Source organism: Dryobates pubescens, chromosome 35, assembly GCF_014839835.1.
Source record: "Dryobates pubescens isolate bDryPub1 chromosome 35, bDryPub1.pri, whole genome shotgun sequence".
NCBI lineage: Eukaryota > Metazoa > Chordata > Aves > Piciformes > Picidae > Dryobates > Dryobates pubescens.
The window spans coordinates 433,139-454,604 of record NC_071646.1 but is presented as its reverse complement, the minus strand read 5'-3'; the positions used below and the strand labels follow the sequence as shown (position 1 = coordinate 454,604).

At 63.9% G+C, this 21,466-nt stretch overlaps 2 protein-coding genes across 6 annotated transcripts; one reads left to right on the top strand and one right to left on the bottom strand.

Annotated features, from left to right (window-relative positions):
* Window positions 1–8,327: 8,327 nt before the first annotated feature.
* HMGA1 (high mobility group AT-hook 1) lies at window positions 8,328–16,004 on the top strand. Of its 4 annotated transcripts, none has more exons than XM_054176434.1 (5): window positions 8,328–8,414; window positions 13,410–13,521; window positions 14,317–14,400; window positions 14,884–14,934; window positions 15,209–16,004. In XM_054176434.1, exons 2-5 carry the CDS (start codon window positions 13,420–13,422, stop codon window positions 15,260–15,262), a joined length of 291 nt encoding a protein of 96 aa, XP_054032409.1. In that variant the 5' UTR covers window positions 8,328–8,414; window positions 13,410–13,419; the 3' UTR covers window positions 15,263–16,004. The 4 variants fall into 4 exon arrangements, with proteins under 4 accessions (XP_054032409.1, XP_054032410.1, XP_054032407.1 ...); XM_054176435.1 differs by having other exon boundaries at window positions 8,339–8,414; window positions 14,320–14,400; XM_054176432.1 differs by having other exon boundaries at window positions 8,345–8,414; window positions 15,206–16,004.
* Window positions 16,005–17,033: 1,029 nt separating this feature from the next.
* Window positions 17,034–21,162, bottom strand: SMIM29 (small integral membrane protein 29). 2 transcript variants are annotated; one of them, XM_054176479.1, is made up of 5 exons: window positions 21,144–21,162; window positions 17,789–17,957; window positions 17,671–17,696; window positions 17,465–17,570; window positions 17,034–17,108 (listed from the first exon to the last, which is right to left on the bottom strand). In XM_054176479.1, the coding sequence occupies exons 2-5, from the start codon at window positions 17,897–17,899 to the stop codon at window positions 17,046–17,048; spliced, it is 306 nt and encodes a 101-aa protein (XP_054032454.1). In that variant the 5' UTR covers window positions 17,900–17,957; window positions 21,144–21,162; the 3' UTR covers window positions 17,034–17,045. The 2 variants fall into 2 exon arrangements, with proteins under 2 accessions (XP_054032454.1, XP_054032453.1); XM_054176478.1 differs by lacking the exon at window positions 21,144–21,162 and adding an exon at window positions 18,881–18,942.
* Between the last annotated feature and the right edge of the window lie 304 nt (window positions 21,163–21,466).

Below are 21,466 nucleotides of genomic sequence, written 5' to 3'. Positions count from 1 at the left end.
ACCACGGAGGGAAGTCCCTTGGTCCCCGATGCTTTTCCAACCGGAGCTGAGTAGAAGGGGAAGTGCCAAGGGGCTTGGCTGGGAGCCCCAACAGGCAGCAGCCTCTCCAGCATCCCCCCTTTGCCACACTGCCCTTGGGGTCACCAGGAGTGAGCACAGCCCCAGGCAAACAAGCAGAGGGTGGCTGCCCCCACACAGCCCCCAGCTGCAGGCAGGTTCCCAGTGGATGTCAGGAAAAACTTCTGCACTGCAAGGCTCTGGCAGAGGCTGCCCAGGGAGTCCCCCCTGGGGTGCTCAGGAAGCCTGTGGCCCCAGGTGCCATGGCCATGGTGTGGTGGCCGTGGTGGGGCTGGGCTGATGGTTGGACTGGGTGCTCTGGGAGAGCTTCTCCAACCCAAAGAGTTCTGGGATTCAGTGATTGCCCCTGGGGCAGAGCTGGGAGCACCTCTCCCAGGGGCAAAGGTGGAAACCACAGTGAGTGGCAGCAGCTGCAGCCACAGCTCTCTCCTCAGCTGGGTTTGCTGTTCCAGAGGTACCAGGGATGCAGCTGATGAGTGTACCCTGGGATGCTGCCCAGGTGGGAGGGTGAGCTGAGCACATGCCCCCCACAGAATGGGTTGGCCACTGGCAGCAGCTCAGGGTGGCCTTTGCCGGTGGGACAGGGAAGCTGCCCTCTGGCTGGGGAGGCTGCAGGGACTCCAGGGGCACCAACCCTTCAGCTGGGAAGGAAAAACCTCTCCTGTGTCCCACATCCTCCAACCTCCTGCAAGACCCTAGCAGCACATCCCCTCTACCCCTTTCAGCACCCCCATCCCACCCTGGCCCTGCTCCCCACCACCTGCAGAGGTGCTGCTGGCTGCCACCAGCTTCTTTGCTGCCCTGTTTAATTTCGAGGAGCCCTTTGCTACCAAACACCTGAGTGAAAATAAATGGGGAAGCAGTCAGGGGGCAGCCAGAGCCTGCTGGCAGCCGGGCAGCGAGCCCTGCAGTACCCACCCACCCCTCCCATCTCCACCCTGTCGCCTGTTGCTGTCACCACCATTCCTCCCCACCCTTGTCACCCTCTCTGTGCTAGTCCCCAGCCCTGGGGTGAGCTGGGCTGGGGCTGCAGATGAAAAAGGGACCCAAGGAACACCCATAGGTATTTCCTGACCTGCTGGCATGTGCCCTGGGTGCCCCCCAAGAGGATTAGGGAGCAGGGCAGTTCTTGGTCTGCTGAGGGTGAGGAGCTCCAGGGTGAGGAAGGTGCCAGGGCACGCCCCATGGTTTAGCTGCATCCTTGCATGGAGGCTCCCATGGGCACAGGGACAGCACAAGGTTCCTGGTGCTCCCCTGATTTATGCCACCCCCTTTCTAGCAGGACCCCAGCTCAGCCGGTGGCCACCCAGCACCCAGCTGAGCCCCAACACGCTTGCTGCACGCATGCCGAAGCACAGAGGGAGCCGGGAACGGGGCCAGAGCTGCCCCTCCCCAGCAACCCCAAGCTTTGTGCTCCAGCAGGCAGCCCCGAGGAGGTTTCATGTTACTGGGAAACTGGGCTGGAGGGATGTTCCCGGGGCAGCCCCGCAGACAAAAGGCCATTGTGCGCCGCAGGCATGGCCGCAGCCCAGAGCATCGCAGCTCCCCTGCCGGGGCCAGAGCCTGCAGCCCACCCCGGACCGAGGGAAGGTGACTCGGCTGCTGGCCCGGGAGCCAAACCGCTCTCCCAGGACAATAGGATGCTCCACCCTGGGATGCCAGAGCCGAAGCAGCAGCCCCTGCCCCATCCCACTGCCACCCCGAGGGGTGGGAAAGCCACAGGCTGGGCTCAGCTGGACCCTGCCGCGGCTGAGCAGGGGCGGCAGGCAGGGACACGTCCCCATGGGCGCTGCCAGGTTGGGACATGCAGGCAGCAAGCAGCTGCCCTGGCACGGCAGAGGATCCCCACCCAAGCCAGAGCCACTTCCCAGCCCCACCGGCTCGTCCTGCTCTCCCTGTGCCATGTGGCTGCCCGAGCTCAGCCCTGAGAGCTGTGCCCTGGGGGCTGCTGTGGACAGACCCAGCAGCACAGAGCCCCCCCGGCCCAACAGCACGGAGCCCCCCCAGGCCCAGCAGCACAGAGACCCCCAGACCCAACAGCACAGAGCCCCCCCAGGCCCAACAGCACAGAGCCCCCCCGGCCCAGCAGCACGGAGCCCCCCCGGCCCAACAGCACAGAGCCCCCCCAGGCCCAACAGCACAGAGCCCCCCCAGGCCCAGCAGCACAGAGCCCCCCCAGACCCAGCAGCACGGAGCCCCCCCAGACCCAACAGCACAGAGCCCCCCCGGCCCAGCAGCACGGAGCCCCCCCAGGCCCAGCAGCACGGAGCCCCCCCAGGCCCAGCAGCACGGAGCCCCCCCAGGCCCAGCAGCACGGAGACCCCCAGCCCAACAGCACGGAGCCCCCCCAGGCCCAGCTCGCCCTGGCAGGGGATTGAAAGCAAACTCTTGTTGAATGGAGGGAAGGGATGAAACCTGGGTTGTGGGATCAGGAAGCCTGAAGCCAGCAGCAGAAAGCAGCAGCTCAGCACCCCCAAATCCGGGATTTCAGGGCCTGTGAGCAAGAAGCAGGATGGGGCATGGTGAGGACAAGGACAGGGCAGGGGTTGCTCTGCTGACCCAGCCCCCACTGCCTCCAGGTCAGGAACACAAACCACCGCATCCAGCAGCATGGCTGGAGGGGCAATGCCTGGGGAGTGCCCAGCAGCACCAGGCCCAGCCTCACAACCCTACACCCAGGTGGCCAAGCCACCCCACACACCTACAGCAGCCTTTCTCCCCAGCACTCAGCCCCCTACCCCCATTGTTCCCCCCGGGTGCAGATGGGGGCAGGAGCTCCGTGTCCCACACACCTTGGCTCCAAACCACCTCCCAAAGCAAGCAGAGATGCTGGCTGCCAGCAATGTCTTTTCCTGGGGGTAATTATTGATTGCAGCCAGTAATAAATATTGCAGCAGGGATTTGCAGGCAAGCTCTGAGGTCACAGCAGTGTGGGGGGAGGGGTCTCTGTGTGCTCCCCCCCTGCTCTCCCACATGGACCTGGCTGAGTCCTTCCTGCAGGAAGAATTATTTCTGCTTGAGCAACCTGGGCTAGTGGGAGGTGTCCCTGCCCAGGGCAGGGAGGTTGGAACTGGATGATCTTTAAGGTCCCTTCCAATCCAGGAGCATCCAAGAGGCTGCAGGGAGCGTGGTGCTCACTGCAGAGGAGCTGGGTGCATGCTCCCTGCTGCCAGCAGCCCCAGGAGGCTGGAAATGAGCAAACCCAGCTCCAGAGGGAGCCAGGTCCTGCCTGGGGCTTTTCCTTTTGCAAAGCCTCTTGTGCAGAAGGAGGATCCTCAACAAATGCTGCTCACGATGCAGCTGGGTCCATGTCGGTGCTGGGGATGCTCCAGGCACAGCATGAGACATCCCTGGCCAGCAAGGTCCCAGCACTGCTGAGCAGAGGCATCGGAGAGGGACACAGCACAGCCCAGCAGGAGGCTGGACACCAGCACCAGTGGAATTTGCTCCTCACCTGGCCTGGAGCACATCACAGCACCCCGACCCCCATCTCCTCCCAGCAGGGGCCAGCATCTGCCTCTGCAAGGCCCAGAACCGCAGGGGTTAATTAGCTGCTGTTCAGGAGGGCTCTGGAGGTGACCCACGCCCCACGCTGCTAATTAGTCCTTCCAATTACCCAGCAGCCCAGGCTGAGAGGTTTCCCAGAGCTGCCTTCAGAGGATCTGGTTTCCCCTTTCCCAGGGAAATTAGCAGGAATTAGGCACCCAAATCCCACAGGCAGCTCTGGGGGGCTGGGGGGCTGCCGCTGGGACGTGGGGCAGAGGGGCACAAGAGGTCCTCCCCCCCAGGGCCACCCTCTGGTTCTCCACATCCCGCCCGGAGGTGGCTGCATTTTGGGTGCAGATGATCAGCATCTGCGATTCTGCAGAGTGCTGCTGAGCTGAAGGAGCAGAAATCACAGGGCCCAGCGTGGGGGGGTCACAAGGGACCTCTGGGGATCACCCAGGTCCAAGCCCCCTGCTCCAGCAGGGTAGCCACAGCAGCTTGCCCAGGAGCACAGTGGCCAGGGTGGGTGGAAGCTCTGCAGAGAAGGAGACTCCACAACCCCTCTGGGCAGCCTGCTCCAGGCCTCCAGCAGCCTCACACCAAAGAAGTTTCTCCTTCTGTTCATTTGGAGCCTCCTGGGGTCCAGTTTGTGCCCCTTGGCCCTTGCCCTGTCCCTGGGCCCCACTGAGCAGAGCCTGGCCCCAAGATCAAATTATTCCAAGCATTTTCTTTCCAGGGCACCTTGCAGAGCTGCAGCTTTGCCCAGGCCCTGGGCACCTGTTTCACATCTGATGGGCCCTGGGCACATCCATTTCACCTATTTCCCCATCTGATCTCCTCCCAGGCCTGACACAAAATACAAATTAATGTTTGATAAACCTGGGGGGGGGGGGGGGGGAGAATTTCCAGCACAATGCACAAATGTAAAGCTTTCCCTGCTGGGTAATAAAAGAGATGGGGGGCACCCTGCAAGTCCTGTGTGCACCCCACACCTGCAGCACTCACACCCCACAGCCTGTCCTGCACGCTGGGGGCTGGTGCCCCCCAGAGCAGCAGCTTTAAGGCTGTGATTTATCAGCTGATTCAGGAATTGGTCCCTGGAATAAAGCTGCAGGGAAATCCTGCTCTGGAGAGTGCTAAATCCAGGCTGCCGAGGAGGAAGGAGTTGTTTAATCAAATTAGAAGAGCTGTTCCAGGGTGGGTTTGGGGCTGTTTGGCCACATGGGGCTTCACCGATGGAAACAAAGCCAGGAGGGGAAACAAAGGGCCGGTGCCGGTCCCTGTCCCCTCCCGCCGCGGCTGGCCCCACAAACGCCCCGGCCAGCGGCATCCCCGGCCGGTGTCCCAGCAGGATCCCTGCCGGCCCGGGACAAGGCAGGGCAGCACCTGCCCCGGCATGGAGCAGGCTGCTCCTCCACGCTGGAGGCAAACATCACTCTGTGTCCCTCTTTGTGTCCCTGCTCGTGTCCCCGGCTCCAGCTGTTCTCACTCTGGGCTCAGCACGGAGCTGACCTGCAGCCTGTGGCTTCCTGCTCCCAGATCCACACCGACCACAGGCTTGAGCCGGGGACAACTCCAAAAACAAAAGTGAAAATGATCTTCCCTGTCTGAAGCCCTGGGCCCAGTGCTGGGCTCTGCTCAAGTCTCTGCAGCCTGGCACCAGCCTGCACCTCCCTTTGCTGCTTGGGCATCGAACCCCCACAGCTTGCTTTGGATTCAAAGTGGGGGCACTGCCTTGCAGCCCCTACCCTGCAGTGCAGACCTCGCTGCTGTGCATTGCCAGGCTGCTTCCAGGCTCTGAGTCCTCCCATCCTGGCACCTTCTGAGTGCCAAAGGAATCCCATTTCCCCATTTTCCCCCGGTGCACACAGCCCTGTGCTGGCTTCCATCCTGGCTGCTGGGAACATCTCACAGCAACACTGCTCTGCTGTGAGGACCAAGTGGCCACCCCACAGCTTGGGCAGGCTCCTGGGAGCCTTCCCAGGGTAGGAATTGCCAAAAGTTTCAGGGATCAAAGCAAGCAGGAGCAGCCTGGGCTGCTCACAGCAAATCCACCCCCAGCCATTCACTGCTGAATAAATAAGGAGGGATATTAATAACAGCCAACCTCTGCCAGGCATGGAAACCAAACTCCTCACCAGGCTCACGGCAAAGCCCAAGCAGGGCTGGGGCTGCTGCGGGCAGGAAGCACCTCAGCACCTCCAGTTTTACACCAAGGATGCAATTCCACAGCACTTCTGGCCAAACATTAAATATATAAATAGTCTGCAAACAGCACCTTGGTGCATGGAAGGCCCTCGGAGGGAGGAGCCCCAGCACCATGCCCAGGCAGCTCAGCCCCAAAATGCAGCAGTGCCAGCAGGGTGATGCCTTGTAAACAGCTCAGCCTCTTCCAGGGTGGTTTTTTATTCCTCCCCCTCCTTTTTGCTTTTGTTTTCCTGATGGCCAGAGAGGGACACTGCTCTGATTGTCTTTCAGGCAGGGGATTTCAAGCAAACAATTAGCACAAGAAGAGCCCTGAGCCCAGCTCCCTCGGGGCTGAGGTCTTTTCAGGGTGCTGAAGTTTTGCACATGCAGACATCGGTCCCCCCACGGTTCACGCGTGTGAAGGGTTTGGTGTTTTGGTTTGGGTTTTGGGGGGGGGTGGTTGTTGTTGTTCTAAGAAAACCTTGCCTGAAAATTAAACCCAGGCTCAGCCAGCCTAAAGCTCAGCTCATTCTGAGCTCATTCTGTGATTTGGATTTCCTTGCATCCCACCAAAAAAAACCACCGGGAAACCCCAAACGTCTTGGAAAACCTTGCCTGTGCCGCAAGGAGGGGCTGGGTTTGGGGGCACCTACCTGGAGAGCTGATCTTGCCTCCTTTTCCAGGCTGACCCAAACCACTTCTCAAAACAGATCACAGGAATCCAGAGCAAAGCTCTTTACCATCTGCTGAACCCCCAGGAGACCTCAGGGCTGCTCATCGGCTCCCCAAACCCCACCACACTGAGCAGGGCTCCCCCCCAGCCTCCCATTTCTGCCATGAAGAACAAAATAAATAGGGTGACAAACGGCAGCTGGCCCTGGGAGGCCCAGGGATGGAGCAGCCGCTGCTGGAGCATCCCCATGGAGAGCACAGAGGTGAACCTGGCAGGGAAGCAGTGAAAGGAGAGAGCAATGAGATCTGCCCATGGGTGCGTGGCACAGCCCCGGCTGGTGACTGCCCCCACAGATGCCAAACGCCTCCACGACAGCCCCGAACCACCAGGGAGAGTGCTTTGAAGGGGGAAGGGGACAGCTGGGGTTTAACCTCGAGGTGTTCCCAGCCAGGAGCAGCCCAGGACACCGAGGGGTACGCGTGCTGCCCACCCAGACAGGAGCACCCCAAGATACCAAGGGGTACCCGCACCTCCTACCCGTCCCGGGCCCCAACCAGGAGCATCCCAAGGCTTCCAGACGTACCCACACCCCCCAGCCAGGAGCATCCCAGGAGGTCCAGGGGTTCCTGCGCCCCCCACGCAGCCAGGAGCATCTCAGGGAAGGAAAGGAGGTCGTCTCCATCCTCCCCCAACGCTGCCCCCGGGGGAAAACTCTCCGTCAGCCCCGGGGCTGAGGAGGGGGAGCGCCGCCGGCGCCCGCCCGCCGCAGCCCTTTGAACGAACCTATCGGTCCTGGCCCCGCCGCCGCCTGCCCGCCCCCGCCGTGATGCAGCCCGGCTGCTCCTCCCCCCGCTCCGCAAAGGGCTGGAAGCTCCCCTTAGCCTGGTTGCCCTTATTTAATTTCGAGTGTGATTTGGCTATTTTTAGCAGCTGGATCCCCTCCAGTAAGGCTGGGAGCTTGCCTTTTTTTTTTCCCTCCCCCCCCTTCCCCCCCCTCCCCCTTTTCCTATTTTTTTTTCCTTTTCCTCCTTCCCTGCAGATGATTTTGACCCCGCTTCCTTCCTCCCGGAGCGATTTTTTTCCCCTCTCCCTTTATTATTTATATAAATAGGGGTGGGTGGGAGGGGGGCCCCTGCCGGAGCCGGGGATGCGTGTGCGAGTCGCAGCCTCTCTCCTCTGCCTTCTCCTTTTCAGATCCGCATTTGCCAGCAGCAGCAGAGCAGCAGCAGCAGCAACCGCCGGGCTGGGGGGGGGTTAATTCCCTTCACAACACAGACACGCCTGGAGGGGGAAAAAAATACAACCGCCCCCCCCCCGGAAAAATAATAATAATAATCATCATCATAATCATCATCCCCGGCCCAGGCGCCCGGCTCCGAGATCCAGCTTGACCGTGAGTCCAGGCCTTCCTCTCGCTTCTCCGCTCTGGAGGGATGGGAGGGGGTGCTTAAGAGGGTGCTTGGGGGGGGTCCGGGCTCTGCTTCCCCCGCCCCCCCTCCGCATGCTGTGCACGATCGCCCCCGGGGTGCTGTGCTCGCAAGGACGCGCGGGTGCGAGCGGCGGCTCCGCGCTGCCCTTTATCGGCGATTCCGGTTAATAATTATCGTTATTAATAGGGCGATGCACCTGGCGGGGCCGTGGGGAGGGGGGGACACGGCTCGGGGGGTCCTGGGGCTGGCTGCTCCGGGGACTTTCGCTCCACTTACTCTGTTTGCGGTGCTGCGAACACCCCAAAAGCAGGGAGCGGGGGGAAGGAGGCCGAGGTGCTGCTGCGGGCACCGAGCACCCCCCCACGCAGCGCCCGCGGCTCGCAGGGACCCACGGAGCCCGGAGTGGGGTGCGGGGGGTCGGTGCAAGGTGCGTGGGGACGGGACCAGGCTCTTCCCTCCGCTTGCTGCATTTGGGGTGATGCAAAGACCTCGAAGCCTGGGGAGGGAGCCGGGCTGCCGCCGGATGCGGTAGGCACCCCCCAGTGCCTGGGGGTCGCGAGGTGCGTGGGGTCGGTGCGGGGTCGGTGCAGTCAGTAGGGTCGGCGTAGGATGTGTGGGGCCCAGTGTGGGGCCGGTGTAAGGTGCGCGTGGTCGGTCGGTGTAGGGTGCGCGGGGTCGGTGCAGGGTGCGAGTTGCACATGTAGGGTGCGTGGGGTCGGTGTAGGGGGTGTGGGGTGCAATGTGAGGTGCGTGGGGTCCAGCGTGGGGTGCGTGGGGCTGGTGCAAGGTGCTTGGGATCAAAACGCGTGCGGCCAAGCCCGGCTGGAGGAGGGGTTGGGGGCTGGGGGACAAACAGAACTCGGTGCAAAGTTGCAGTGCTGCTGGGGCTCAGCCCTTCCCCCCCCCCAGCAGTGCCCACGCCGCTCCCGAGAGCTGGGAGCCCCTCACGCCCCAGCCCCTGCTAGCCCCCAGCCCCTGCACCCAGCCCTTCCCCAGAGGGGCCGTGTTGGGGGGGGTGGTGATGCCACCCCGGGCTGGCTCCCCCCCGGGGTTTTATTATGCCCCGCAGGAGAGGGGCTTCACAAAGCATGCGGCGGTGCCCTTCCTGCCGCCTTCTCTCTCCCCCACCTCCCTCCTTCCTTTCTTTTATCACTTCCTTTTATTATGCATGCCCAGGAAGGAAGGGGGGTGGACTTGCCTTAATAGCAGGCCTGGGGAGGTGGGGGGTGTGTGTGTGGAGGGGGGGTTCCGAGCAGCCCCACGGAGGCCTCGTCCTCTCGAGGAGCGGCGCACATCCCTCCCCACCCCGGCCGAACAGGCTCTTCAACTTCTGCGCTGCGCTCTCCCTACCCCTCCTCCCCTCTCCCTTCCTCCCTGTGCCAGGAGGTGCGGCCGGGATCCTTCTCCAGCTGCAATCAGCAGAGATTTCCTGGGCGTGAAGGGATTGATTCGGGGTTTTTGTTTTGTTTGGTGGTTTTTTCTCTTCAGGATCTGAAGCCACCGCCTGCCTCTTGCTTCTCCCGGGCTGGTTTGGTTAATCTAAGAGTAGGTGGCAGGGGCAGGGATTTGTGTGGCTGTTTGCACCGAGAGGTGTAAGCCAGTGCAGGCAGCTGGGGGAAGGCAGGAGCAGGCCCAGGGGCACCGAGGAGCATCGCTGCTGCCAGGGCCCAGGTTGGCTCTTTGGCAGCCCAAGCCCCTCCCTTGGGCAGGGGGTGGCTGCTGAGCGCAGCCCAGCTCCTGGCGTGGAGCAGGGGGAGCCGATGGGGCTGGGGGCTCAGCATCCATAGGGAGGGAGGGGAGGAGGCCTTCATCCCCCAGCACCATCGATCTAGAGGCAGATGTAGCTCCTCCACCTCCAAACCGTGCAGAGCTTTATCCCTCCCCACCTCGGGGAGCCTGCAGTCCCCTGCCCTCATCTCCGACCAGTTCCTCCCTGCCTGCAAAGGTTCTGTCTCAGCTGCTTCCTTTCCTCCATGGCAACACAGCTGCGCCCTCCCTCCCTCCCTCCCTCCCTCCCTCCTCCATGGCTTCCATGCTGGAGCTGCTTCCCGCCGTGTGCCTGGCACCATCCCACTGGCTCTGGGTGCCCCAGGGGCCTGGCAGGTGCCACCAAGCCAGGGAGCATCACACAGAGCTGGGGCTGCTCCTGGGAAGAGGAATGCTGGCTGGGGAGGTGCTGGAGGGAGGAAGGAGCATCCCCAGCCTTACAGAATTGCCTGGGGGAAAAGACCTTAAGCTCATGGAGCCCAGCCCTGCCCTGGCATCTCCTGGACACAACTCTTAGACCACTTCCCCAGGCACCCCCTCCAGGGATGGGACCCCACCAGGTCCCTGGGCAGCCTGTCCTGAGCATCACCACCCTTCTGGTGAAGAAATTTTGCTTTAAACCCAGCCTGAACCTCCCCTGGCACAGCTTAAGGCCTTTTCCTCTCAGCCTGTCCCTTGTTACCTGGGAGCAGAGCCCAGCCCCCACCTGGCCCCAGCCTCCTCTCAGGCAGCTGCAGAGGGCAATGAGCTCTCCCTCAGCCTCCTCCAGGCTGAACACCCTCAGGTCCCTCAGCTGCTCCTCACCCAAGCATCCTTCTCATGCCAGGGGGGAGCCCTGGGTCCCCTGGGGTGGTTTCAGCTCTGGAGCCCTTGGGCAGAGCTCAGCAGTGGGGCAGGGATGGGCAGGATGTGCATCTCTTTGCCCAGCACTGTGGCTGGGGGGCACAGACCTGCTGGCATGGCTGGGACGGTGCCCAGCACCCCCGGCCGGAGCTGTGGCGTGGGGCCTGTGGCCGCCCCCGGCGGGGAGGGGGGGAGCAGGGCAGGGTGGGGGCCATGCTGGGCCCATCTGTTCCCAGCTGCAGCAGAGGGCTCAGCGTGGAGGCTTCGTTTCCTCCGGCAGAGACTGACTCAAGCAGAGCCAACCCCCCCAGCCCCACTCCCCCGGCGCTTCGCTGCCCTGCACCCAAATCCTGCTTTGCTTTGCTTTGTGTTTTTGTCTTCTGAGCGACTCCTTGAAGGGCTCTGGGATGCTGTGAGTAATATTTTGGGGGTGTTTACACAACAGCATGGTTTCTGTCTCAAAAAAACCCCAACAAACCCACAGAAAGAGCCCAGCCCAGAATCCGAGGGTGGTTTTTGTTGTTGTTGTTCTGCACTCTGAGTCACTTCCAGAGGGGAGCAGGAGCTGAGGCATGTGTCTGACAAAGCCTCTCAGGGCTGAGCCTGGCTCCTCGTGCCCCAGGGCTCACCTGCACCCCCTCTAGCTGCCCTGGTGAGGCTTGGCATCCCCAGAGGGGCTCAGCACCCCTGCTCTGCCCCCTGCTCTGCCACTACCCAAATGGCTGCCAGCTGCTCAGGAGGAAGCGTTGCTAAGCCTGCAGGCAGAGGTGGGGAGAGCTCTGTCTGTGCACAGAGCAGGCAGAAGCCATGCCAGAGGCTGCCAAGCTCTGGAGCTATGGGTGGGACCCAGGGCAGGGGTGCAGGGACCACCCCCATAAAGAGAAGGGGCCCAAAGGGGCTGCACCATCCCTCCCAGCCCAGTCTGCCAGCAGCTCCAAGCACTCCCAAGGGTGGGATGCTGCTCCCACAGTTTTGCTTGGGAAACATCCAACCGCTCTGAGCAGGTTCCCCACTCTGCTTTGGCTCCTGGAATGGATGATCTTGGAGGTGTTTTCCAGGCTTAATGATTCTGGAGAAGAGAAGGCTTTGGGGAGACCTTTTAATGGCCTTCCAGTACCTGAGGGGCTCCAGGAGAGCTGGGGAGGGACTTTGCCAAGGGCTGGGAGTGCCAGGACCAGGGACAATGGCTCTGAGCTGGGAGAGGGGAGGTTGAGCCTGGAGAGGAGGGAGAAACTCTTGAGAGTGAGGATGGGGAGACACCAGAGCAGGTTGCCCAGGGAAGTTCAAGGCCAGGCTGGGCTGGTGGGAGCTGGGGAGATGTTCAAGGCCAGGCTGGGCTGGTGGGAGCTGGGGAGATGTTCAAGGCCAGGCTGGGCTGGTGGGAGCTGCCCATGGCAGCAGGGTCAAGCTGGGTGATCTCTGAGGCCCCTTCCAGCCCAACCCATCCTGTGCCTGGCCCTGGCCAAGGAGCAGAGCAGGCAGCCTGTGCTGAGGGTCAGCAGGCAGCATGGTGGCTGTGGGAGCATTCCTGTGCCCTTCCAGCCTGGAGCCCATCCTGCTGGCATCTGGGCTGGGAGCTGGGCGTGGAGCCTGCCCCACGGCTCTGGCAGAGCAGGTTTTGCCTGCAGCCCTGGGGAAGCATTGAGATGGAGAGGGGGAAATGGAGCCTTCTCCTGTGGGTGCCAAGGGAAGCCACCCTGTCTCCTGGGACACACAGGGACGACCCAGTGTCCCCAGGACAAGTGCCAGGTGGTGGCTGGCCCTAAACCCAGCCAGAGTGGCAGGAGCAGGAGTGCAGCATCCTGCCCTGGGTGTGCAGTGCTGGCTGCCAAGGCAGGGAGGGAGCAGCAGGGCTGTGGGAGCCTCCACCACCCTTGCAAGGCCCTGGGACCCCGTGGCAGTGCCTGGAGGCTGCTGGTGCTGTGCCACCACTCGTCCTGTTCCAGCCTGCCAGCGTGTCTGGGATTTCAAGGGCTCCAGATTAAATCTGGGGCTGGGCTCTGTGGGTAGGGCTGGCAGAGCTGCTGCTCCTCAAATGCCTGCTGGGGACCCCAGAAGCTGGCTCAGCATCGGGGCTGATTCAGCAGTGTCCATGCCAAGGGCTTTGGGGCAGGACCCTGCCTTGTAGCAACTGCCCAGCCAATGATGGGAGGATGGAGGCTGCAGCCCTGGCAGGGCTGTGGCTGCAGTCCCCCTGTCCAGGGGAGGGCAGGGAGCATCCAGAGCCCCATTGCTGGGGGCAGGCCCTGCAGCCTGTTGCTCCATCCCCCGGTGCTGGTGGTGTCCCAGGCTCGCTGCCCTGGGGCCATCACAGCAGGAACTGGCAGGGGCCAAAGGTCTGTTTGCAGGGAAGGGGGTGGGGGGTGCAGTGGGGGTGGGTTTGCAGCTCTGCAGCAGCAGGAGGAAGGTTTGTTCCTGCCCCAGGTGCTGCCTGGTTCAGGGCAGAAGATCCCTGCAGCCCCAGCCTGGTGCTGCCCAGCAGGCTCCAGGGCTGGAAAGCACAGGCCAGGGAGGGTCTCCTCCAGGCACAGCTCTTGGTGCTGCTTTTGGTTTCTCCACCTGCAGAGTCTGGTCCCAGCTCCACAAGGAGAGAGGAGCAGGATGCAGGCTCTGGAGCAGGGCAGGGACTGCTCCTTGCATCTGGGGTTTAATGCTAAGAGCTCTTAGAAAGGGGGACCCTGGTTCTTGTCACCTGCTGGCTGTGCTGATACCCCCCTGGCCACCCCCATCCCTGCAGAGGGGCCTGGGGACAGGGGCTGTGAGGACATCATTAGCCCTGGGGAGAGGGTGGCATGGCCAGGGCGACTCTGGGGGGCTCCAGCAGCTCCCCTTGTCCCTCACAGGCTCCATCACTGCCTGTGGGGGCAGGGGCTGGGGGAGTAGCACATCTTAGGGTGCCAGGCATTGCTGACCAACCTTCCTCCCCTCCTTCCTCCTCACCACAGCTGAAGGACAATGAGTGAATCTGGAGCCAAGTCCAGCCAGCCCCTGGCCTCCAAGGGGGAGAAGGACGTGGCGGAGAAGAGGGGCCGGGGGCGGCCCAGGAAGAAGCCACAGGTACATGAGGCCGCCTGGGAGGAGGCTGGGGGGCACCCCACTGGGCACCTCTGCCCACAGCAGTGCCCTCAGTGACACCCCAGGCTATGGGGTGGCAAGAAACCCCCCAGGTCATGGCCTGGCAGCACCCCCGGGGCAGGGATGGGGATGCCCATGGTGCAGCGCCCCCCACACCCTCTGGGCAGCACCTGCTGGCTGCTCACCAGCTCCTGAGGAGCTCCAGAGGTCCCCCAGAGCTTGTGCACAGCCAGGGCAGGGCTGGGGCCTGCCCCTGCTCCTCCTCAGCTGGAGCTGCCTTTGCAGCCAGGCTGATTAAAGCCCCATTAGCAGAAGCTGCTCAGAGGGATAAGGTGCTGCTGGAGGCTCCATAGAGCCACACCGACGCCCCCAGCCCCCTCCCCGGGTCGAGAGGCCTTGTGCCCATTGCTCTCCCACAGAAGAGGTGATTGCCCCCTTGCCCAGCACCCTGCCAGTCACTGGAGCTGGGAGCAAACTGGGGCCAGGGAACTCCTGGGGATGGTGGAGCTAAGCCCAGCTAATGCCAGGGTCACGTGCCTGAGCCACTGCCTGGCCAATCCCTGTGCCCCCTGTGCCCCCAGTGCCCCCTGTGCCCCCAGTGCCAGGTGCAACAGCATCCCTGTCCTGGCAGGATCTGCAGGGCAGAATGGGGCTCCCAGCCCTGAGCAGTCTGGTGTGCACTGCAAGGGTGCTCTGGGCATCAAATCCCTCCCCAGGGACTCCCAATCTGCAGTGACCCCTCCCCCCCTTCCCCTTCCCCCCTTCCTCTCCCACCAGCAGGAGCCCAGCGAGGCACCGACCCCCAAGAGACCCCGCGGCCGGCCCAAGGGCAGCAAAAACAAGGCCAGCACAAAGGGCAGGGTAGGTGGCTGGGGGGCAGGGAGGTGGCTGGGGGTCAGGGAGGTGGCTGGGGGGCAGGGGAGGCTGCTTTGGCCCAGCAGCTGTGTGCTGGGACCACAGCTCTGATTTGAGCTCAATCATTGACAATTCAGAGCAGAGCTACCCCTGGGGCTGGGGAGGGATCTCAGACCCCTGGGGCTGGGGGGGATCTCAGTGCTGACCCCAGGGGGGTGGGGGCAGGGATGCTGTGTGTCACTGTGTGGACACCCAGGATCGACCTGGCAGCGAGGCCACGCGAGTCACATCCTGCACCCACTGCTGAGTCACAGGGCTGGGAGCAGGGCAGCAGGGGGCACTTGGCTGCAGCCCCAGGGCCTCCCGAGTGCAGCAGCCTGGGAGATGCCACTGGGGTGATGAATTTGTCAGTCGTGGGTGGGAGGAAGGGGCACAGCACCCCGGGGGGGGCACGGCCCCAGCCTGACCAAACATCTTTGCTGTGCTCAGAAAGCTGCAGTCACGCCGGGGAGAAAACCTCGAGGCCGACCCAAAAAGACGGTGAGTGGCTTCTCCCCCTCCCTGGCAGGGTGCTGGGCACCCCGGGGGCACGGCAGCCCCAGCCCTGTCCCCAGAGGAGGGGGAGAGATGCTGCCAGGCTGGAGCAGAGAGGGGACAGGCTCTGCACCTGGGCTGCAGGCTGGAAGGGAGCAGGAGGCTGTGGGCTGGCTCAGAAGGGACCTTAAGGACCTCCCAGCTCCTTCCCCCAGGGGTGACGGCTGGGGGGCTGCAGCCCTCGGCACCCCTCCAACCCTCCCCTCTTGCCTGGCAGCAGCAGGACGAGGAGGAGGTGAACATTTCCCAGGAGTCATCGGAGGAGGAGCAGTGAAGGCTCCGGACCGGCGCTACCTCACCGCCCGCCGGCCCCGCAGCCGGGGGAGGGGGATGGGGAGAGACCCTCTGCACCGCCCTGGCTTTTTCCTCCTCCTTCCTCCGCTCCTTCCTCACCCTCAGACAATGGCAGCACTGGAAAACAGCCCGACCTGGGCAGCCCCCGCAGCCCCCCACCCAGGGATTGTGGGGGGACACCCGCCCCAGCCCCCCCCTCACCCCAGCCCTGGGCTCTGGGGCAGCCCCACTGGCAAGGGGGCGCCTGGCAGAGAGCTGGGGCCAGGACCCCCCCACCTTTTGCTGTCCCTCTCCCCTCAGTGCAGTGACCTCACCCATCCAAAGTGGGTGCTGGATGCCCCCCTGAGCACCAGGCTTTGCCCTGGGGGCCTCTACAGGGACGAGATGGGGTGGGGGCAGTGAAGGTGAGACCCCCCCCAAACGCATTAGACCTTTGCTCTGCCCTGCTGCTCCCCTGGGCTTGCCCCCTCCTCATGCCCCCTCCAAGCCCTGGGTGACTGCAGTGTGTGGGAGAGCAGCTCCCGGGCGCTGCCAGGGCTTGGTGCCCGCCCCTGGGAGTACCTTGTCCCTGGGGGTGGCCCGGGGCAGCCCCTCCCTCCCAGGCTCTGGTTCTGTATTATTTGGTTTGGGTTTTTTAGTACTTTTTTGGGTTGGTTTCCTTTCATTCACAACTACCTCTGGATATTTAAGTTCCACTCTGCACCTGCAGATGTGCTGCTGGCATGGGGGCACCGTTGGCGGGGGGGGGGTCCTTCTGCAGGGTGTTGCTGGGGGCTGGGGGGGGGGGTTGGTTTTTCTCCTTCTCTTTTGGGCTTTTTGGGTTGGCTTTGGATTTTTGTTGTTTTCTTTTCTCAGTTACTCTAAGGTCTGGGCTGCTCTGCTGCTCCCAGGGAGTGAGGCTGGCAGGGTGGTGGGCTGGGGGGAGTCACAGGGTGCTCCCCACCACCACCCCAGCCCCTGCACCACAGCTGCAGTGGGGCTGGAGGTCGGTGCTGGACAGCCCCGGAGGGAGAAAAAATCAGGGTTTGGTTTGGGGTTTTGTTGGTGGTTTTGGTTTTTTTTGGTCCACTGTTAATGACCTTTTTGGTTTCCTATTTGCAGTTACTTGAATAAAACATTTTATGGACGTCTGCTGCCTCTGGCTGGGCTCCAGCCCCTGCCAGGGGGCTGGGAGCAGTTTCTCTCCATGCTGGCAGAGCCCTTGGTGCCTTCTCAGCAGGGACCTCCAGGGTGGCTGCAGCCATGCTCTGTGGGGACAGACAGCTGCCAGTGGGAGAAGAAACAGGCAAACCCCTGCCCCCCATCCCACCCCCCCGAGATCCCCCCCCCCCCCCCCCATGCCTTTCCAACACCAACCCAAACCATGCTGCTGGGACTTGACGCTGACCCCACTGGGGGGGCTGGTCCATGGCCCGGCAGGGGCTGCACTGCTGCCCCCCCCCCGCCCCACACAGGAGGCTCCTGGCTGAACACAACCCCACATTTATTTGCTCCACACATGTGCTGCCCCTCCGTGGGCATCCTGCCCTCTGTGCCCACCGGAGCCTGGCTGCTCCCCTGCCAGGGTGCCAGCCCCAGCTGTCCTGCCTGGCACAGGTGAAGGAGCTGCTGGCACAGCTCAAGCGAAAGGCAGAAGTGAGCAGAAGTGGAGAGAACCTCAGTGCCCGGGGTGGGGATGGCTGCCACGGGCCCATCCTGCCCTTCCTGGACATGGTGGCAGGGCCAGTGCTGACCCCCTCCTCCCTTGGCTCCTGCAGGCAGGATCAGGCCTTCCAGTCCCTGCGTGGGGGTCGATGGGGTGAGGCCCCCCCCCAGCCAGGCACCACCTGCAAGACAAAGCAATCCCTCAGCAGCTGGGTGGCTTCAGCCCAGCCCAGGCCACGCAGGGGCAACGCAGCCCCCAACGGCAGCAGGGTGGGAGGAGAACCCTGAGCTCGCAGGCTGCAGCTGCACAGCCCACCCCCCCCTCCCCCCAACCCCTCTGCAGGCAGCCTCTGTGCTCCCCCCACGCTCAGCAGCCCCCGGGGCTCTGAACTTGGGGCTGCTTAACAATGTTCAAGCAGGAAACCAACCCAGCAGTGCCCAGCAGCACCCTGCACCGCCGGCAGGTGCCCCACAGCCACCGACCCCTGCCCGGCCCCAAGGCACTGAGCCCCCAGCCCCCAGGGAGCAGCTGCCCCACCCGGGTGTCCTCCGCCTCCACCAGCAGCTCCTGCTCGGACTCCTGCAGCTCCTCGGCCGGGTCGTAGCTGTACATCGGCAGCAGGCGGTGCCGCAGGCGGTCGAACCTGGCAGGGGCACACGGGGGTCACCAGGCGGCGCCCAAGCCCACGCCCCCCGCCCCGGCCCCGGCCCCGGCCCCGGCCCCGGCCCCGGCCCCAGCCTCACCTCCGCTTCTTCTGGACGTACATCACCTGCGTGGGGAGCAGAAGGTGTGAGCGGGCAGGGGGCTCTGGGTGGCACTGCAGGCCCCCCCTCAGCCCTCCCCACGCACCCACCCACTCACCACGGCCAGGAGGGCACCGAGGAGAGTGACGAGGAGGAAGGGTCCCAGGATGTAGCCCACCAGCGAGTCACCCGCGGTGCCTGGGGCTGTGGGGGCTGTGGCGTTGCTCATGACCCAGCACCAGCTGCTCTCCACATGGGGATGTGGCTGCCCGGCCCCTGCCGGACGTCTGCGGGCCCACAGCCACCCAGTGACCAACAGCGACCTCAGTGAGCACCAGCGACCCCCAGCGATAACCACCCCAGTACCCACCAGTGACCCACAGCCAGCCCAGTACCCACCAGTGACCCACAGCCAGCCCAGTGACCGCCAGTGACCCACAGCCAGCCCAGTACCCACCAGTGACCCACAGCCAGCCCAGTACCCACCAGCGACCCCCAGCGATAACCACCCCAGTACCCACCAGTGACCCACAGCCAGCCCAGTACCCACCAGTGACCCATAACCAGCCCAGTACCCACCAGTGACCCATAGCCAGCCCAGTACCCACCAGTGACCCATAACCAGCCCAGTGACCGCCAGTGACCCACAGCCAGCCCAGCACCAGGCAGCTGCCCTGCTGCTCAGCAGCCGCCCGGGCAGGGACTCCCCGGCAGGGACTCCCCGGCAGGGACCCCCCGGGCCCTGCGTAGCCGCCCAGCAGAGCCAGCACCGCCCGCGGCAGCGCCCGGGCTGGCAGCAACCCCTGCCCGGTAGAACCTCTCTGCCCCAGTCAGGAACCAACGGCCCAGGAGCGACCCCCGACAGGGGAAGCAGCCGGGGGGGGCCGGAAGCTGCCCCGCGGCCCGGACGGTGCCTCCCGGGACACCGCGGCCGAGGGGCTCCCAGCACCCAGGACCACCGTCCCGCACCCCCACCCTGCCCTCCCGTGCCCTCCTGCCCCGCTCCGCGAGTTGCCCCCACCGCCCCCCGTGCCCCCCGTGCCCCTTTCCCCATTCTGCCCTTCCCCCCCGCACCCTCACTGCCCCCCCGTGCCCCCCCTACGCCGCAGCCCCCCCCCCCCCAGCACCCTGTACAACCTCCCTGCCCCCCCCCCGCCCCCATCGCCCCCCCGAGCATCCCCGCGCGCCGCTCGGCCCCGCCCCGCCGCACCTGCGCGCGCCCCGCGCCGCCCGCACCCGGAACCCGCGGGCGCGTGACAGGAGGGGCGGGGCAGCGGGGAGGGGAGGAGCGATGTGATTGGATGGGGGCCGAGGGCAGGCGTGGTCTGCTGATGGGCGTGGCTCCGGGAGAGGGCGGGGCGGTGTCAGGGCGGGGCCGGTAGGGGGCAGCAGAGACCGGGAGGGGACGGGGGGGGGGGGGCGCGGGGGGGCGTTAGAAAAAGAGGAAAAAATAGAAAAAAAGGGAAAAAACACCTGAAATAAAGAAAAAAAAAGGAAAAGTGAAGAGGAGAAGGAAAGCAGCCAGAAAGGGCAGAAAGAGCCCCAAACGGGAGAAGCACAAACAGGGGAAGGGAAGGAAAGGTCAAAGAGCAGGAAAAAAGGTGGGAAAGGGCCCAGGGGAGGGGGCAGGGGAGGGGCTGGGGGAGCAAAAGCCGGGAAGGAGAGATGGAGGGGCACGGGGGACACATCTGGGCAGGGCTTGGAGTGGGGAGGGCGCGGACAGACAGAAGGACTGATGCGTGGTGAAGGACAGAGACAGAGGGAGGATGGACAGACAGACAGAGCAATAGGCAGATGATGGAGGGAGGGATGGATGGGTGGGTGGAGGGATGGATGGAGGGAGGGAGGGAGGGAGGGAGGCTTGGCACAGGCTGCCCAGGGAGGTGGTGGAGTCCCCCATGCCTGGAGGTGTTCCAGAAACCTGTGGCCATGGCACCTGGGGCCATGGTTTGGTGGCCGTGGGCTCCATGACCTCAGAGGGCTTCTCCAACCCAAACCATTCTATGACTCTCTGGTAAGTGTGGGGGGCACACCAGAGGGGGTCAGTGCAGCCCTGCACCCTTCGTTGGGAGGATGGACAGAGGGATAGAAAGACAGAGGGCTGGATGGACAGAGGGACAAAGCAGCCCTGTGGGCTGTCAGAGCCAGGTGCAGGCACACCTGGGCTGGCTTGCAGCATCACCCATGGTGGGGGCTGCCGTGGGTCCCCTGCCCAGCCGTGGGCTCCTGTTTAGCTGATCACTCCCTGGCGGTGCTGGAGGCCAGGCTGGCTGGATGCCACCCATGGCTGGATGCCACCCATGGCAGGGCCCCGGGCTGGTGGCAGTGTCCCTGCCCTGATCCCTGGCCCCGGGGCTAAGCCGCTTTGCCCACATGGGGCCAGATGGTCCTAACTGGGTCAGGCAGGAGCAGGGGACACTGGGGAGCCAGGAGCCTCTTTCTGCTTCCCCACAGCTACAACTGGAGCCTGGGAATGGTGGAGCTTGGGGGGCATGGCCCTTGGTGCCCAGGCTGGTGGCAGGATGGGGCTCGGTGCCACCCTGAGTGCTTATCACCTTGGGCCAGCAGCTGCAGATCTGCTCACAGCCCCTCCTCATCCTCCCCTTCATGCTCAAAGGGGCCAGGATCTGAGCAGCATCACTGCAGTGGGGCTGGACCCCACCCCAGCTCTGCACCACCAGGACAGGAGCTATTTGGGGCAGGGAGAACCCATCAGGAACTGTGCAGGCCTCTCACTCTGCCACTGCCCATCCCCTGCCATGGCTAAAAATAAACCCAGCAATTTCTAGGAAGGATCCTTGGAGAGAGCAGGCAGGGCAGGGGCAGCAGGCAGCCAGCCCAGCCTGGCTGAGGAGCTGTGGGGGGCTGCAGGGGGCTGGAGGAAGCAGCAGGCCTTGGGTGCACACCAGGGATGTCCCCAGGCCCCTCCACATGGCTAGAGCCAGCCCAGGGCAAGGGCTGGATTTAATACACAGAGGAAGTGCAGCTTGGACCTCCCCAGGTTAGTTCTGAGGCAACCCCGGAGTCAGTTCCTCCAGCAGAACCCCAAGGCTCTCCCTGTCCCACCAGGCAATCCCAAGCCCCAAACAGAGCAAAAAAGAAAACCTTTCCCAGCAGCTAGCACCAAGGACAGATCTGTAGCCCCCCAGGCACAGCCTCACCCCGCCAAGGGCTCCCTGCAGACCTGGAGATGCACAGCCCCTACCCAGCGCCCACCCGCACAGGCTGGGGACCTGGAACGGGAATCCCCCCGCCCCGCTCTGTGCAAACGCCGCTGTGGGATGGTCTGCAGCACCGAGCCAAGAGCAGGGCAGACCGAAGCAAAGCCACCTGCACGCCCGGTGCTGCAGCCACTAGATGCTGCTGTCCCACCACAGAGCCAGGAGGCAAACCCGAGTCACCTGGGAGCAGGACCAGGGCAGTCCCCGAGCTGGACAAAGGTCTCCAGGGTCCAAGTTAAAAGCTCTTCCTACCCCCGAGCCTCTGCAGCAGCTTCATTTCTTGGTGAGGTCTGGCAGAAGAAAGTGATGGATTTGGATCCTCTCCTGCAGCCTCCACCCTGGGAAAGTTAAGTCTCCAAACCTGTCCTCCACAAGCTCCCTGGGCACAGATGGTGCAGGTTGGAGGGGACCTCCAGACACCATCGAGTCCAAGCCTCTCCCAGAGCAGGGTCACGGAGAGCAGGCTGCACAGGACAGAGTCCAGGTGGGTTTTGAATGACTCCAGGGATGGAGACCCCACCACCTCCCCGGGCAGCCTGCTCCACTGCTCCACTGCCCTTACAGAAGTTCCTCAC